At 44.2% G+C, this 14,695-nt stretch overlaps 1 protein-coding gene across 2 annotated transcripts in view; it reads right to left on the reverse strand.

Moving 5' to 3' along the window:
* Positions 1-10,778, reverse strand: part of Asx (transcriptional regulator additional sex combs) — a 66,750-nt gene extending 55,972 nt beyond the window's left edge. Inside the window, exons 1-2 of one of the 2 annotated variants that reach the window (XM_037415370.2) lie at positions 10,587-10,778; positions 9,978-10,060 (exon numbers count right to left, since the gene is read on the reverse strand). In XM_037415370.2, the coding sequence (XP_037271267.2) occupies positions 9,978-10,060; positions 10,587-10,661 (158 nt within the window). In that variant the 5' untranslated portion in view covers positions 10,662-10,778. The remainder of the gene's footprint in view (positions 1-9,977; positions 10,061-10,586) is intronic. The other variant, XM_075873031.1, reaches the window with a different exon arrangement.
* Positions 10,779-14,695: the final 3,917 nt, after the last annotated feature.

The following is a 14,695-nucleotide window of genomic DNA, read 5'->3' on the forward strand; positions in this document are numbered from 1 at the left end:
TGCAGATGAAGCGACCACTCATTTGACTCAACGTAAAGGCTTTCTACGGGGCTGGTGCGAAAAGCACCCGTAGAAAGGCGGATGCCCAAATGGTGCACGGGGTCCAGCATCTTCAGAGCACTTTGAGTCGCAGACTGATAAACAACGGCCCCATAATCTAAGCGGGTGCGAATGAGGCTTCTATACAGGTTCATGAGACATTGCCTGTCACTACCCCACGTAGTACGTGACAACACTTTTAAAACATTCATGGCTTTTAAACATTTTGTTTTTAAATACTTGATGTGCGGTACGAAGGTCAACTTGTTGTCCAATATTAATCTTAAGAATTTATGCTCCGCATTAACAGACAAACGTTGACCGTTAAGTTCAATGTCGGGTTCTAAGTGCATGCCTCTCTTTCGGGAGAACAAGACACACGTGCTTTTTTGTGGGTTCAGTCGGAATCCGTTTTCCTCTGCCCATTTGGAGACCTTGTTTAAACTTTACTGAACCTGCCGCTCACACATTGCCAGATTGCAAGACCTAAAGCCAAGCTGGACGTCATCGACATATGTACAATAAAACATATTGCGAGGGATGGTCAAGCGCAAGGAATTCATTTTTATGAGAAAAAGTGTGCAGCTAGGTACACCACCTTGTGGCACACCTGTTTCCTGGACAAATGTTTGGGAAAGAACCGTGCCCACTCGGACACGGAATGTTCGGTTTGACAGGTAACTTTTGATTATGTGAAACATTCTTCCGCGCACGCCAAGGTGGGACAGGTCTCTTAGAATTCCAAAACGCCATGTTGTATCATAAGCCTTTTCGATATCGAGGAACACAGAGAGAAAATATTGTTTATTGACGAATGCGTCTCTGATCTGTGCCTCGATACGAACAAGGTGGTCTGTGGTGGATCTACTTTCTCGAAACCCGCACTGAAATGGGTCGAGCAAATTGTTTGTTTCAAAAAAATGTACAAGTCGGCAGTTTATCATTTTTTCGAAGACTTTGCACAAGCAGCTTGTAAGTGCAATAGGCCTATAACTCGAAGCTAAAGAAGGGTCCTTGCCCTCTTTCAAAATGGGAATAATAATAGCCTCTTTCCAGGAGGTAGGAATAGTGCCAGAAAACCAGATAGCATTGTACAAACAAAGTAAGGTTTTTCGTGTTTCGATTAGTAGGTTTTTTAACATTTCATACACCACACGGTCAGAACCTGGGGCAGAAGTACTGCAGGAGTTTAGAGACGTTTGGAGCTCAGCTAGACTGAAAGCTTGGTTATATGCCTCGTATCTAGTGCATTTGTGTTCGAGTTTTTGATTTTCTATTCTTGTTCTGTATTTTTGGAAAGTGTCAGTATAGTGGGATGAGCTGGACACCTGTTCGAAGTGTGCACCGAGGAAGTTTGCCTGATCTTTCAAGGTATCACCCTGAGTGTTTACGAGTGGAAGTGTGTGTACTTGTTTTCCTGCTATCCTACCAACCATGTTCCAGACTTTAGCCTCCTGTGTGTATGAATTGATCCCCGACAAAAACTTCTGCCAGTTTTCTCTTCTGGCCTGCCGACGCGTTCTCCTGCCTTGAGACTTTATTTTCTTGAAGGTGTCAAGATTTTCGGCTGTCGGTGAGTTCCGAAGCAGCCTCCAAGCTCTGTTTTGCTGTTTGCGCGCGTTTCGGCATTCAGAGTTCCACCATGGCACACGCCGTTTTCCTGGATGTCCATTTGTTTGTGGGATGCATTTTGTTGCAGCATCAATCAAAAAAGCTGTGAAGTAGTCGACAGCAACATCAATGCTTAAAGTACATATGTCACTCCAATCTATACGAGCGATGATATGAAACTGTTCCCAGTCGGCTCTGTTTATGAGCCATTTGGGAACACGGGGTGGACACTCAGTTGCTGTAGTTGTGCTCAAAACTACGGGGAAGTGGTCACTTCCGTACAGATTACTGACGACTTTCCACTGGAGTAGAGGCACAAGAGATGGAGATACTATGCTTAGGTCTATGGAGGAGTAGGAGTTATGTGCGAGATTATAATAGGTTGGTTCTTTTCTATTTAGGAGACATGCGCTCGACGAGAGAAGGAACTGTTCAATCAGTTGACCTCGCGCGTCGCAACGAGAGTCTCCCCATAGCCTGCTATGCGCATCGAAGTCTCCAAGGAGAACATAAGGCTCCGGAAGTTCATCAATTAAAGAGTGTAAATCACGTTTTTGCAGTTGATAGCTAGGAGGAATGTAAATAGTGCAGATTGTGATCAGTTTATCAAAAATAACCGCTCGAACAGCCACTGCCTCAAGGGATGTTTGGAGTTGTAAGTGTGTGCATGCAATTCCTTGATTCGCTATGATGGCAACACCTCCGGATGATGTCATGGCATCATCACGGTCCTTTTGAAAAATAACGTATTTACGAAGAAAATTTGTGTTTTGAATTAAGGTGTGTTTCTTGTACACACAGCACTTTTGGTGAGTGTTCGTGTAAGAGTTCTTGGATGTCGTCAAGGTTTCTGAGAAGGCCCCTGACGTTCCATTGTATAATTTGAGTGTTCATGGTGAATGTAAAATAGTGCTGTGTGTACGAAAAGCGAGTGGCTGTTTAGACGGGGAATTTGAGTTCACTTAACAGGGCCGTCACCAGGCCCTGTTATTTGCTTTTTTGTTTTCTTGGCGTGCTCCAAGAAGCCACGTTGCTCTTTCGGCACCAAGGGTACCGACGTATCCATTGCCTCCTCAGAGGCACTGGATGCCCGCACATGCGGGCTATTAGTTCGGATTTCGGACCTCGCCTGGTGAGGGGAGGCCTTGAGACCCGAGGACTCTGGAGTCTCCAGTTTCTGTTTCGGAGTAGGCGGTGTAGCCTAGGCTAAAGCCGCCTTGGGGGCAGGTGCCACAACCGCCGGCTCGGTATGCGCGGGCCGAAGGAGTGGCGGAGGCTGGTGCGGCGGTGCCCCCTGACGCGCCGCATCAGCGTATGTAGGTCCATAGAATGGAGCGACTCTTCGCCGTGCTTCCTTAAATGATATGTTCTCCTTCACCTTTAATGTAATTATTTCTTTTTTCTTTTTTCCAGTATGTGCAGGAGCGTGAATATGCCGCATGGTTTCCTTCGCAGTTTACAGTGTCGCGGTTGTTTGCAGTTCTCAGACACGTGGCCTAGGACTCCACATTGTGCACAAGTCTGGCGACCACGACAGGTTTTAGAGCCATGGCCATACCTCTGGCATTGGAAGCAACGACGAGGGTTTGGTATACACGGCCTGATAGATGTCTTCGTGAACCCTGTTTGAATGGAATCTGGTAGTTTACTGGATGCAAACGTGAGTATTAAGTGTTTCGTCGGTATTTCCCTATTATCTCTTCTTATGATAATTCTCTGTACATTATTGACATTTTGGCTCTTCCACCCTTCCAAAAGTTCAGTTTCGCTCAGGTCAAGTAAGTCTGCGTCAGATACCACTCCGCGAGTGGTGTTCATAGATCTGTGTGGTGTTACGGTGATCGGTACGTCACCAAACGTTGAGAGGCTGTCTAGCTTTACAAATTGTGCTTTGTCCCGAATTTCGAGAAGAAGGTCTCCGCTAGCCATTTTGGTTACTTTGTATCCAGCACCGAGAGTTTCAGTAAGACACCTGGCAACTACGAAAGGAGATATGGTCCTGGCTTGCTTTCCGTTTTTTTCACAGTGAATGACGTGGAAGTGGGGAAAAGTTTCTATTGGCTGGTTGAAGAAATTTATGTCGTCGGTGCGTACCCGCTTTAGGCCGGTACGATCAGACAGTAGAGGGAATGCTCCATGCATGCCGGTCTTATTTTTGTTCAGCAGCGTTGGCGGCCACCCACCACGGAGCCCAACAAGGGGACGCTGCAAGTTTGCAGGTGCTGAAAGCTTGCTGACGTCAGCCGTAGAACACTGCCATAACCCAATGCGCCTAGACCAAGGTAGGCTATTTGCACAGGGTTAAACCCTTGCCGCCAGGAAAATTGGAAGTAAACAGAAGAGAGTAGAAGACAGGACAGATAGATAGTGAGAGATAAAGACGAAGATGTAGGCAGAGAGAGATAGGAAAAGGCGACTGCCGATTTCCCCTGGGTGGGTCAGCCCAGGGATGCCGTCTACGTGAAGCCGGGGCCAAAGGGGTGTGTTGCCTCTGCCGGGGGGCCTTAAAGGTCCAATCACCCAGCATTGGCTCAACCCCCAGGATCCCCTTTTCCCCGGACACGGCAAAGCCACGCACGGCTAGGCGTGGGAGGGAGTCAGAACTCCCCCGTTAGCTCGGGTCCGTGGTGTCGCTACACGCTCCCCTACCGCCCTGATGCATCTGAGTTCTCCCCGCTTTCGGAAGTCGCCAGATACGCTGAAGACTGTCGTCAGTTGGCTCGGTCTCTGACAAGTGAGGCTAAAGGTCTACAAAAGACACGACATGACGACATTCACCACATAGCTCCTACGTTTCGTGCTGGCTCCCTCGTGTGGCTTTGGATGCCCCCGCACGTTCCTGACCTGTCTTCTAAACTTCTGGCCCGGTACCATGGTCCGTACCGTGTCATTGACGCGACCTCCCCGGTGAATTACATCATCGAGCCACTAACACAATCACCAGATTTGGGACGTCGAGGACGCGAGACCGTACACGTCGACCGTATCAAGCCCTACTACGACCCCCTCATTGTGCCTACTCCCTGAGTCGTTAGGATGGCTACTCTTCATTCCGGGGGTATTGTAGTTGAGCATACGCACCAACGCGTATGTGCCTTCGGGAGATAACGAAAACCTCCGTGCTCTGATTGCGCGAGAGCCTGTGCCACCTTTGCCAGACTTGTCGTACGGCCATTTTTTGTTGCAACCTCGTTGCGACTTCTCTGCTTGAATAAACATTATCACAGCATGTTCAAACCTCCCAAAACACACGCTGGTAGAACAGCGTTTGCTGAAAACACACCTAGGGAGTGCTCGTTGAAAGCTTCCACAAAAAAAATGCAGCGCACATCCTCCGAGGGTAGAAAATTTTGAAGCTACCATCTACGTCACTGAAATGCTAGACTTGATCACGAACTGACGATGATAAGGCGTGTTCGTTTATTCCAGGCATGTCAGGATCACCGAAGACCACCGTCCCTTCAACGAAAATACTAGACGGCACCCTCGCTTTTATGGTTTTGCTCAACAGGCAACCGGCACACACGGAAGGTGACACTTTTGCAATTGTCACCTTTTGCGATCATTTCAGAATACAACCTCTACTTGCCATACAAAGGACCTAGGTTTAATTTCCACTCGATGCAAATATTTTTCATATTGTTAAAAGGCCCAGTAAACAACACCAAGGTCCAAAAATTGTTGTAAAGAGAAATATGTGCACTTTTACTTCCTGAACATGCTGCCGCAAGAATTTTGCGTATACATGCTATATTAAAGAAGTTACAGGGGCTAGAACATCGCGTTCAGCTGGTTTCAAATTTTCGCACGGTCTCGCCACCCTTCTCCTTCAGAGGAAAGGGAAGGCATGGCCTGTCGCCATGACTCCGCCCACTTCAGCAATGTGACAAGACGTCAGCGTTTGACGTCATTGGCGAACTCGATCAATCGCAATGCACGTCCGCTTGCTGCGATGCCTGGTTGTTTTCCGTTTACCCAGTGCCGATGCTTCTCTGCAGCCCAGTCGCTCGATTTGCCAACGACAACGATTTGCAGCGAAGCTGCGTTCCAGAACCTGGACATGAAGTTGGGCCGATTTTTCTGAAGTTCAATTTTTTGGAAACAGACTGCCATGCCATCTGGGAGCACCAACACAAAACACAAATAATGCGCTTAACAGTGGGTATGTCTATCAACAGGTGGTGCAACAATCTGCTCACTCCCAAAGACCAGGTCAGTGAAGTGTCCCAATTTTGATGCATGGAGCCTATGGGAAGTTTTGCAACTCGTGTGATTGAATAGCTCTGTCGTAGCTGTGGGTGGGAACAGGAACTGTTGTTGACTTCACTACTGTTCGTTGAGACCTGGCTTAGACCAATCATCGAGTTGCGTCACGTCGTCGATCATAGAGTTGTCGTCACTGCACGTGCAAGGAGATTGGACAGGCGTAGAAAAGGAGCGCGGGAATTGTTTTTCAAAATGGAGGCTGTGCGCGGCGCGCAGCACTGCAATATTCAGAAAACGTGATCGCTGTGGTCTACTCTACGAATTATGGAGCTTGTTTAGGGGGTGTAAAAAAAAATTTGCAGCCTGTTGACTGACCCTTTAATGAAACAGCATTAAAGAGCTCATTTCACAGAAGCTCCAGTGTCGGTGCCGTTGGTTGTGAGCGAAAAATCATCATCTTGTCCATGACCGAAAAATAGAAAAAGATACAAGAAAATAAACAATAAAAATTTATGAATCCGAATGAGGATCGAACCCAGCCACACATCTGCTCGGAAATACAGTTGTAAGGAGGAAGAGGAACAATACGCCCCATTTCACGGTGAACATAGGTTCCTCTGCTTGCAAATGCAGTAAAAATAACTTTCATCCTCTACAGTAAAGACAAGCGTCCTGCATACAGGCTTCACAATACAACATGTGATACGTTGTATTAAAGCGCGCTACCCGTTATACCGAATGCAGCCATATGCAAAAGCTTCACTGAAACAAGCCACTTTCAACTTTAGAGATTACATTGTAGTAATCCACAATTAAAACTTCTCGAGTAACATCATGCAATAAAAAGTATGCACTAAGTGATTGAACTAGGTATTGCATATGACTATCGTTCAACTCGCAAAGGCAAAGCTTAAGGATGCCCCAATTTTTATTGATTTTTTGCATCTATTTAAAATTTTCTTTCACAAACAACGATGATTTTTCGCTCACTACCAATTCTGAGAAATTAGCTCTTAAACACTATTACATTAGGATCCCGTTTTAGTGATCAGCATCACACTTGTGCATCACACAATGCACAAGTCTGATGTAGCATTTGCCATGCCCACGTTCTGATGACCGACAGTGGGTGCTGCGGCGCGCAGCGGGGCACAGGCCAGCTAAAACGGAACCTACACCGTTCTCAAGGGTAACGCTCTATAAGACAGGCTGATCGACTGATGGGAAGTCTTCAGATTAATTCTAACCCACAAAGGTTCCTTCAACATGCACCTATATGTATAAGTATAATATATATATGTATATATATGTACACATATAATGTATATATGTATATATGTATAAGAACCTATGAACTTAACAATACAACACTGCTGCCGTACACTGCCACGGTAGCTTCTCAAAGATGACTGAACTCTAAAAAGGAGCTTAAGGTAAAAACTATTCGCAGCCATTTTACATGAAGCTGTAACAGCCGCAGGAAACTTCAGAAATCTGCACGGTTCCTATCACTACTGTCAAAAACAAGAGCAGCTGCTATATGACAACACGTCATAGCAAACACACATATCTAGCAACTCATTCAACATACTTGGTGTGTACTACTAACTTTTTCAGGTTGCAGGTATTACAACAAATGTGTTAGCCCTTTTCCCTACCGTTGATAAGTATGGTTGCCAAAAGATTTTGTAAAAATGACCTATGATGACCACAATCATCATCAACAAAAGCTGGTCCCACACGAAACCAAGGGTAGATTACACTCGTCATACTTATGTTTCTTAATGCTAGATGGCCACGCTTGCCCATGTTAGGCCATTTGTGTCTTGACTTTCGTTTCAGTGCCATTTCTCATTGTATTGCCTAGCGGTGAAACTACGTTGATAAGTATGGTTGCCAAGAGATTTTGTAAAAATGACCTATTATGACCACAATCATAAACAAAAGCTGGTCCCACACGAAACCAAGGGTAGACTACACTCGTGACACTTATGTTTCTTAATGCTAGATGGCCACGCTTTCCCATGTTAGGCCATTTATGTCTTGGCTTTCGTTTTAGTGCCATTTCTCATTGTATTGCTTAGCGGTAAAGCTACCTTCATGTTTTCTTTTTTTATGTGTGTACAATAATTGCAATAAAGAAACCGTACTGAATTGAAAGAATGGTGACATTTTACTCGGAAAAAAAAAAATAACTTTACAAATTGAGCGCAAAAGTTTTTTGGGCAGTTTTTGCTGTTTTTTTCTCTCTCTCTCAAAGTAGTTAAAGGGTTTAAATAATTGCATCACATTCAAACGATAAGTATCTTTACTGTTCTTCATCTTGAGCTCATTTTTGCTCAGAATAAGGTAAGTGTAATTCAAAAAAACATGCTTTCGTGTACTATCAGTGTTTATAAGGTTCTACGTTCCAAAACCACAATGCAGAACATCATGTTGAAGGATATTACGGATTAATTTTGACCATCTGAGGCTCTTTAAGGTTCGTTCAAATCTAAGTACTGTTTCTGCATTGAGTCCACCCAAAATGCAGGTACTGTGGTTGGGGACAGAACCTACGTCCGTAAGCTTAACACATGACACCCTAATTGCCAAACTACGATGAATTCAATAGTCAACTTCACCCAAAAACCACGACTACACAGAAATACGAAGAAACACATAGACAGGTCTATTGGAGCGATTGTCCTGTCTTTGTGTTTCATCATATTTTAGTGTGGTCGTGATTTTGACGCAAAGTTGACCACTGAATCCAGACATGTACCAACTAGCCCAACAGTGTGTACTATGTGCTGGCCTTACGGTCGTACAGCCGCGGCTAGACACCATTTCCCATGTTTCTCAGTGAAATTTAATCATGCTGTGTGTGAGAAAGGGTGCACGACCGAGCAGTAGAGGCTGTACAATCACAGAAATAATGTCAGTTGTTGTTTTTCCTCAAAGGGACGCCTTACTCACTTCTGTGTGCTGATTTCCAGCCACGCTCGCATACTGCACGATAACTACTACCACGATGGGGAACCATTAAATGTTCCTCAATGGCTAACCACTCAGAACTTCCTCTGCATGCCATTTCAGCCCTAAAAGAACTACTTTGCAGTCATGCAAGAGGACAGCAAGGCAGTGCCCAGTAAACTATCATACAAACATTTGTGAGAGTTGTTTGCCGTGAATTTCTTACTTGTTGCTGACTGCAACTTGAGAAATATGGAATTGGGTTAGCCTACAACGAGGCTAGCATTCCGGCAAATGTATATTTAGCTCTCTCACAGTCTCATGAAGGGCTGTGATGGAAAACACACTGTACAAACCTGTTTATGCTTGTGTGCCAAATCACACGCCTAATTTACAAAATGACTCGGTAGACGCATTCAAATAAGCAAAGGTTATTACAATGAGCACACTTAGATGCATATGCCTTAATACATATGCCTCAACAAAGAACAAATATATGCTCATCCAAACTCGCACCATGAGGCAAATGTGTGCAAGGCAACTTCCAGAAATTTCTAAATTAACACTGCTTCTCGCATCTCTTCTTTGTTTGTTAAGCAACCATTTGGTATTTACAATGCAGGATTATGACTTCTTCCACCCCCACCCTTCTCTTTCTTTTTTTTTTAGGAAAACGAATTTATGTATGCCTTTTTTTTCTGGCTTTAAATGGCTATGATGGACCTTGGCACATCACTCAACACAACAAGAACTCAAAAAGTTAGCAGCAACAAAGCTTGGGTGGATCTGAAAACCATGTTCATTGAAAGATACGCCAAGTTTGCTAAAACTAACGGCCTAACATCAAAATTTTGAAAGACGAGGCATGTGAGCACCTAACCTATCCTTGTCCAAGTGAACAGTCTCTTTCCAAGGTGTTACGAAAAGTATAGGCCACAATAACGCAAGCTTCAAGATTCAGAGTGGGCAAAATCAGAATTTCCAACACGTGCGCAAATGACAACACACACAATAACAAAACACTAATCCGAGGCCGGTTTCTTACGTGATTTTATTTCTTTATTTATTTACGCAGGTTAACGAAATGCTTTAAGCCATCAAGCTCAACGAGATTTCAAGCACACACAAGACTTTATTTTTCGATGGAATCAGTAGATCACTCTCACCTCGCATCCTTTAGCCCTCGGGAGCAAATTCTAGAGAAGATCTCCTTGTGAGACATCGGAGTCTGGGGGTGTAGCTCCAATACCTACGCAAATATGAGTCGAAGTGGCCGCAATTCAACACTCTGTGAAATTTCGTCGATGTTGTGCATTGAGGGGCATATCAAGTGTTCTAGTATTCGATGGAACTCTTCCACGCGTGTCGCATTTTAACCTTCCGGCATCCCGGAGGATCACAGAGTTGTCCGATTGTAACAGAGTACACAACTCGCCGGTGAAACACCTCGAAAAGTGACAGCGAAAGCATGCCATGCGCCGCCGATGCCCCCGGAACAGATCTCAGCTGTCGTGCAATTTTGCGGAAGCCCCAAACTGGCTTTATAAGGTTATCAGCCCCTGTAGTTGTACGAACATGCACAGCCGATCTGTGGCGTGGCACTGCCCACGCTAGCACAGCAGCTATACCGATGCGCTTTGGTAGCGTTCGTAAAGTCAGAAAACTGCGATGGGAGAACGCGCCGAGAGCGGTTGACGTGAATTCATTCGCGAGAGCAGGTGAAACGAGCCCTGACAACTCGAGCAGCCGACTAGGCCTAACGGGAAATCACTCACAATTCGTGCCGCTTCGGTCCATGCTCGGATTTTTTTCTTCTTGACTGGTCTGTTTCTCGCGGGCTCTTGCTGCATAGCGCTCCAGCAATACGTCCACACGCGAGAATTGGACGCTACTGCTTCCGCACGGCTTGATCAGTGCGATAACGTAAACATCGCCATGTTCAGATGTGGACAACAAAGTCACGTGACATCCGCTTTGCCGCAGGCCCCTTCTTATCCGAAGGGCCTGTGTTGTCAGGTGTGAGCATAGCCTCCTATATTTTTTTTTGCCTGCCGGATGAGCGCGAAACGCCCGTCATCTATGGCGACGCTACCTACGTAGGACTAAGGGTTTTTGTACTTAGCCTTTAAGATTGACAACCAAGGCGCTTGCTAATCTTAAAGGCTTTGCTACAGTGTACTAGAAGAGGGTTCTAGTACAATGTAGCTTTGCCTTGTATTGGAGGAAAGCAATAAACTTACTTAAAATGTACTGATGAGCTAGTTGGTAAGCCATGATGTATTATGATGCAGCACACAAAAAGACACAAAGATGCACACGAAAGTAGACGCAAATACAATAATCGCCACCGCAGACGACTCAAGTAGCAGACGATTTTTTTTCGGAAACCGCAGAAGCGACTAAATGGCGTTGTGAATGTTTTACTGTTTTCCCTGAGTTTCTCCACAGCTGTGACACCGAGAAGGCAAAGTTTATGTTCAAGAAGTGAAGATTTCACGCTGGAGCACCAAAATCAAGTAAGTATTTGCGATTGTAGTGAACTAAATATGATTTATTAGCGCAGTGAACTTCGCTACGACTGTGTCCCCATTATTACTTTTTATGTTGTAGAAAGTTTAATTTGTGAGTTGAAATAGTATTTCTTGCACGCAGTGCATTCAATTACACACGATAGAAGTTTATGATTGCATATATGTCACTGTTTGAACCATTATTATTAGAGCTGTGTGTTTGGCGCGAAGCGAATTCGAATAATGAATTGCTTAAGTGCGAATTGAATCGAATACTTTTCGAATGACTTTGGAATATTTCTTTTTTTTTTCGAATACTTCGAAGTGATATTATAGAGGAGCAGAAGACCCATAAGCACATTATTGTGAGACAGGAACATGGGAGTGTTTCGTTTGACGGTCAGGAAGCGATGGAGGGATGGTGTTCCCTAGTTGTTTCATCAAGGATGAGGCAATGTAGAGGCCAAATTGCATTTATTTACTTCATTGGGTGCTACCAGAGTGTGGTGTCACAATACTTTACACGTGAAAGCAAAAGATGCCATTGCCTCAGCCTCTCCGACTATTTTGACCTCTATGGAAGCCCAATTGATGTGGTGAACAAGAGCGCGCTTTTTTCGAGTATAGAGTTCCTAATCTACCTCATACATGTGAATAAAAAACAAAATCTGAAATTTAGGGTGTTAAAATGTTTGGCGTTCGGTATTATACTTTCTTCCCAAATTTCGGGTCCAGAACGGCAATCATTGAACCCCACCTCTGCTGCGTCTATCGTCTTTGTATTGATGAAAACCAGCATTTTCTTGAGCCGATAAATTTGCGAACGTATACCGTATTTGATCGTCTGTAAGTCGCAGCAAAAAAATTCACATCATATGCGGCAAAACAAAAAAAAAACGCAAATGCTCGTTTGTAAAGCTGGCATAACGATGATGGATGGATGGATGGATGGATTGGAATGGAATGGAATGGATGGATGGATAAACTTTAATGTGGTCCATCGGGACGCTCCCACATAGCAACAGAAAGACCAAGTCTCTCTACTGCGTTGTGGGCCCGCTGGACTGCCCATAACTGCTGTTTCAGTACGGAGCTGGTAATAACGCAAAAAAGATACGTTAGTTTGAAAGACAACTTTGCCGCAATGCACATTTGCGAAGCATGGCAAAAATTTGAAGGGATCGCTGTTAATCGGACATTAAAAGTATTTGTTTTTGAGAAGTTCGAATACTTCAAATAGTAAAATTCCCAGCGAATGGAATAGCAAGCACTATTCGAAAATAATTCGAAATGTCCAATATTCGCACACCCCTAAATTTATTATGTGTCTCGTCGAAGTAATGTATTTTTCTAAAAGGGTACCGGTCGATCTATTAGCAATATGCCGACAGAATTGCTATAAAAATGTTGGTCTATACGATTTTAAGAAATGAGAGAGACAAAACATTATTGTTCCTTCTCTCTCTCTCTCTCTTCGCAGGAAGATGGCGTACTGTTGTGTGCCCAACTGCAAGTCGGATGTGAAAGAAAAGGCACCGGGTGTATCATTTCATGAAATCCCTGCCAACTTTACACTGGGAGAAGCAGGGCTAAGAGCGATCGACACACATGGATGGACCCCAAATGTGATTTCGAATTATTCGAAGGTCTGCTATTCGAATTATTCGATTTATTCGAGTTCACGCTTCTTTCTTTTTAAATATTTTCCGTAGCGCCAATACGCGATCTTTAGAAATACACGGCTTATTTTTTTTTGCTCATCGCATAATGACCGAAAAAAGCCCTAAACATTTCATCCTTATGTCAAACAACACTATCACCGACACTTTGTCAGTGATAGTTAACCCACAAGTGACTGTGGGATCCCAAATCATACCACTGCTCATACCAACGCGTAGCCACAAACATTTAAAAAGCGCGCTTTAGAACCATACGTAAGTAGCGTCTCCTACCAAAAAATCCACCAACAACCTTTTTTAATGTCTAAATTAACAAAACACGGCAAATTATGATTACGTTTACGCGTTTTTAAAACTTTCTAGGTTTTTTATTGCATACAGGATTCAAAAACGTAATAACTTATTTGAAAACAACCATACCTAAGTGACGCCACCACCCCAGTTCTGACGGCGGTTGCTTTCCAAGTGACAGCTGATAATCCGGCAGGCAATGGAAATCTAGGAGGCTGTGGTGCGAGTCGATGAAACGAAAGTTGCATACAGATTCCGTTTACGGTTTCAGTAGTTTGAGGGCTGCAATCAAATGCTTACCAACAAAGTGTTGCATAGGTTTGCCATGTTTGTTCCAAAGCTACGAGGTAAAACTGCTCCTCCCGAATGCATGTCTTGCGCGCTGGCGAGGTGGTGCTACCGCTCAGCTGCACTGCACATTGCAACTGGCGAAGAGGAACCACGGCCTCCGTGACTGCGCGAGCGCGAAATTTCGGAAGCCATGGCAGAATGCGGACATCGTTGCATTTGGCTTCTTAACAATGCCTCGGAGCATTCGACGTCATGTTGTACCAGTTGATCGTGCTTTGCGAGTAGCGGCGTAGGCAACGCACATCTCCACTCCATGCAGAAATTAGGTTCACCGCAGAAAAATAATATTCGTCCCTGCATGCACATCTTTCGTGCATCAGCATTTCAGTTCAAATATGTGCTGCATTTTTTTCTTTTTAACCAAATGTTAATAAACGCCTAACAAAAATGGCGCTTTCAGAGGAACATTTGTTCAAGCCACTGATTTTCAGGAAACGTTTTGGTTCTTGCAGGCTCTCTGAAACTGCATTTCTCCTCTGCTTATTTCAGCAAGTTTTTACTGAACACAAATGGAGGTGGTGGGACGACTAATGATGTACCGTTCGTTGATGGTGACCTAAGTACACAAGAAAAATCCATATTCACTGTGGAGAAGGCTAGCTTATGCCGGTGTTCTCAAGGACATTACACATGCCACTCTATGACAATTCTACTTTGGGGCAGAGTTTTCTACAACAATTACAGTATTTAAAAAAAAGAAAAGCTTTCTGCATACTGTGGGGAGGTGCACAAAATTTTAGTATTCTAATGAAATCGCATGGTTGTGGCAGAAACTAAAAGCAGAAAATGGCATGAAGTAATAGTGCAATGTAGTAGTAACAGTTATTTCTAGTGACTCTAAGTAATTTGAACATTACAGAAAAAGGCAAACTAACCCGGCGACTAGCAGTTTGTCCTGGGCAGTGCTACATACCCTTTATAGTGTTTCTTGAGGAGAGGAAAAAGGTGCTAATTTCTGTCTGCCAAATATGACGACGCAGCTAAGTGCCTATGTAGTTGTAAATGCATTTGTACATAGTTGTTCCAGTACGTAGCTCTTACATGACATATATA

This window comes from Rhipicephalus microplus, chromosome 9 (assembly GCF_043290135.1).
Source record: "Rhipicephalus microplus isolate Deutch F79 chromosome 9, USDA_Rmic, whole genome shotgun sequence".
Classification (NCBI taxonomy): domain Eukaryota; kingdom Metazoa; phylum Arthropoda; class Arachnida; order Ixodida; family Ixodidae; genus Rhipicephalus; species Rhipicephalus microplus.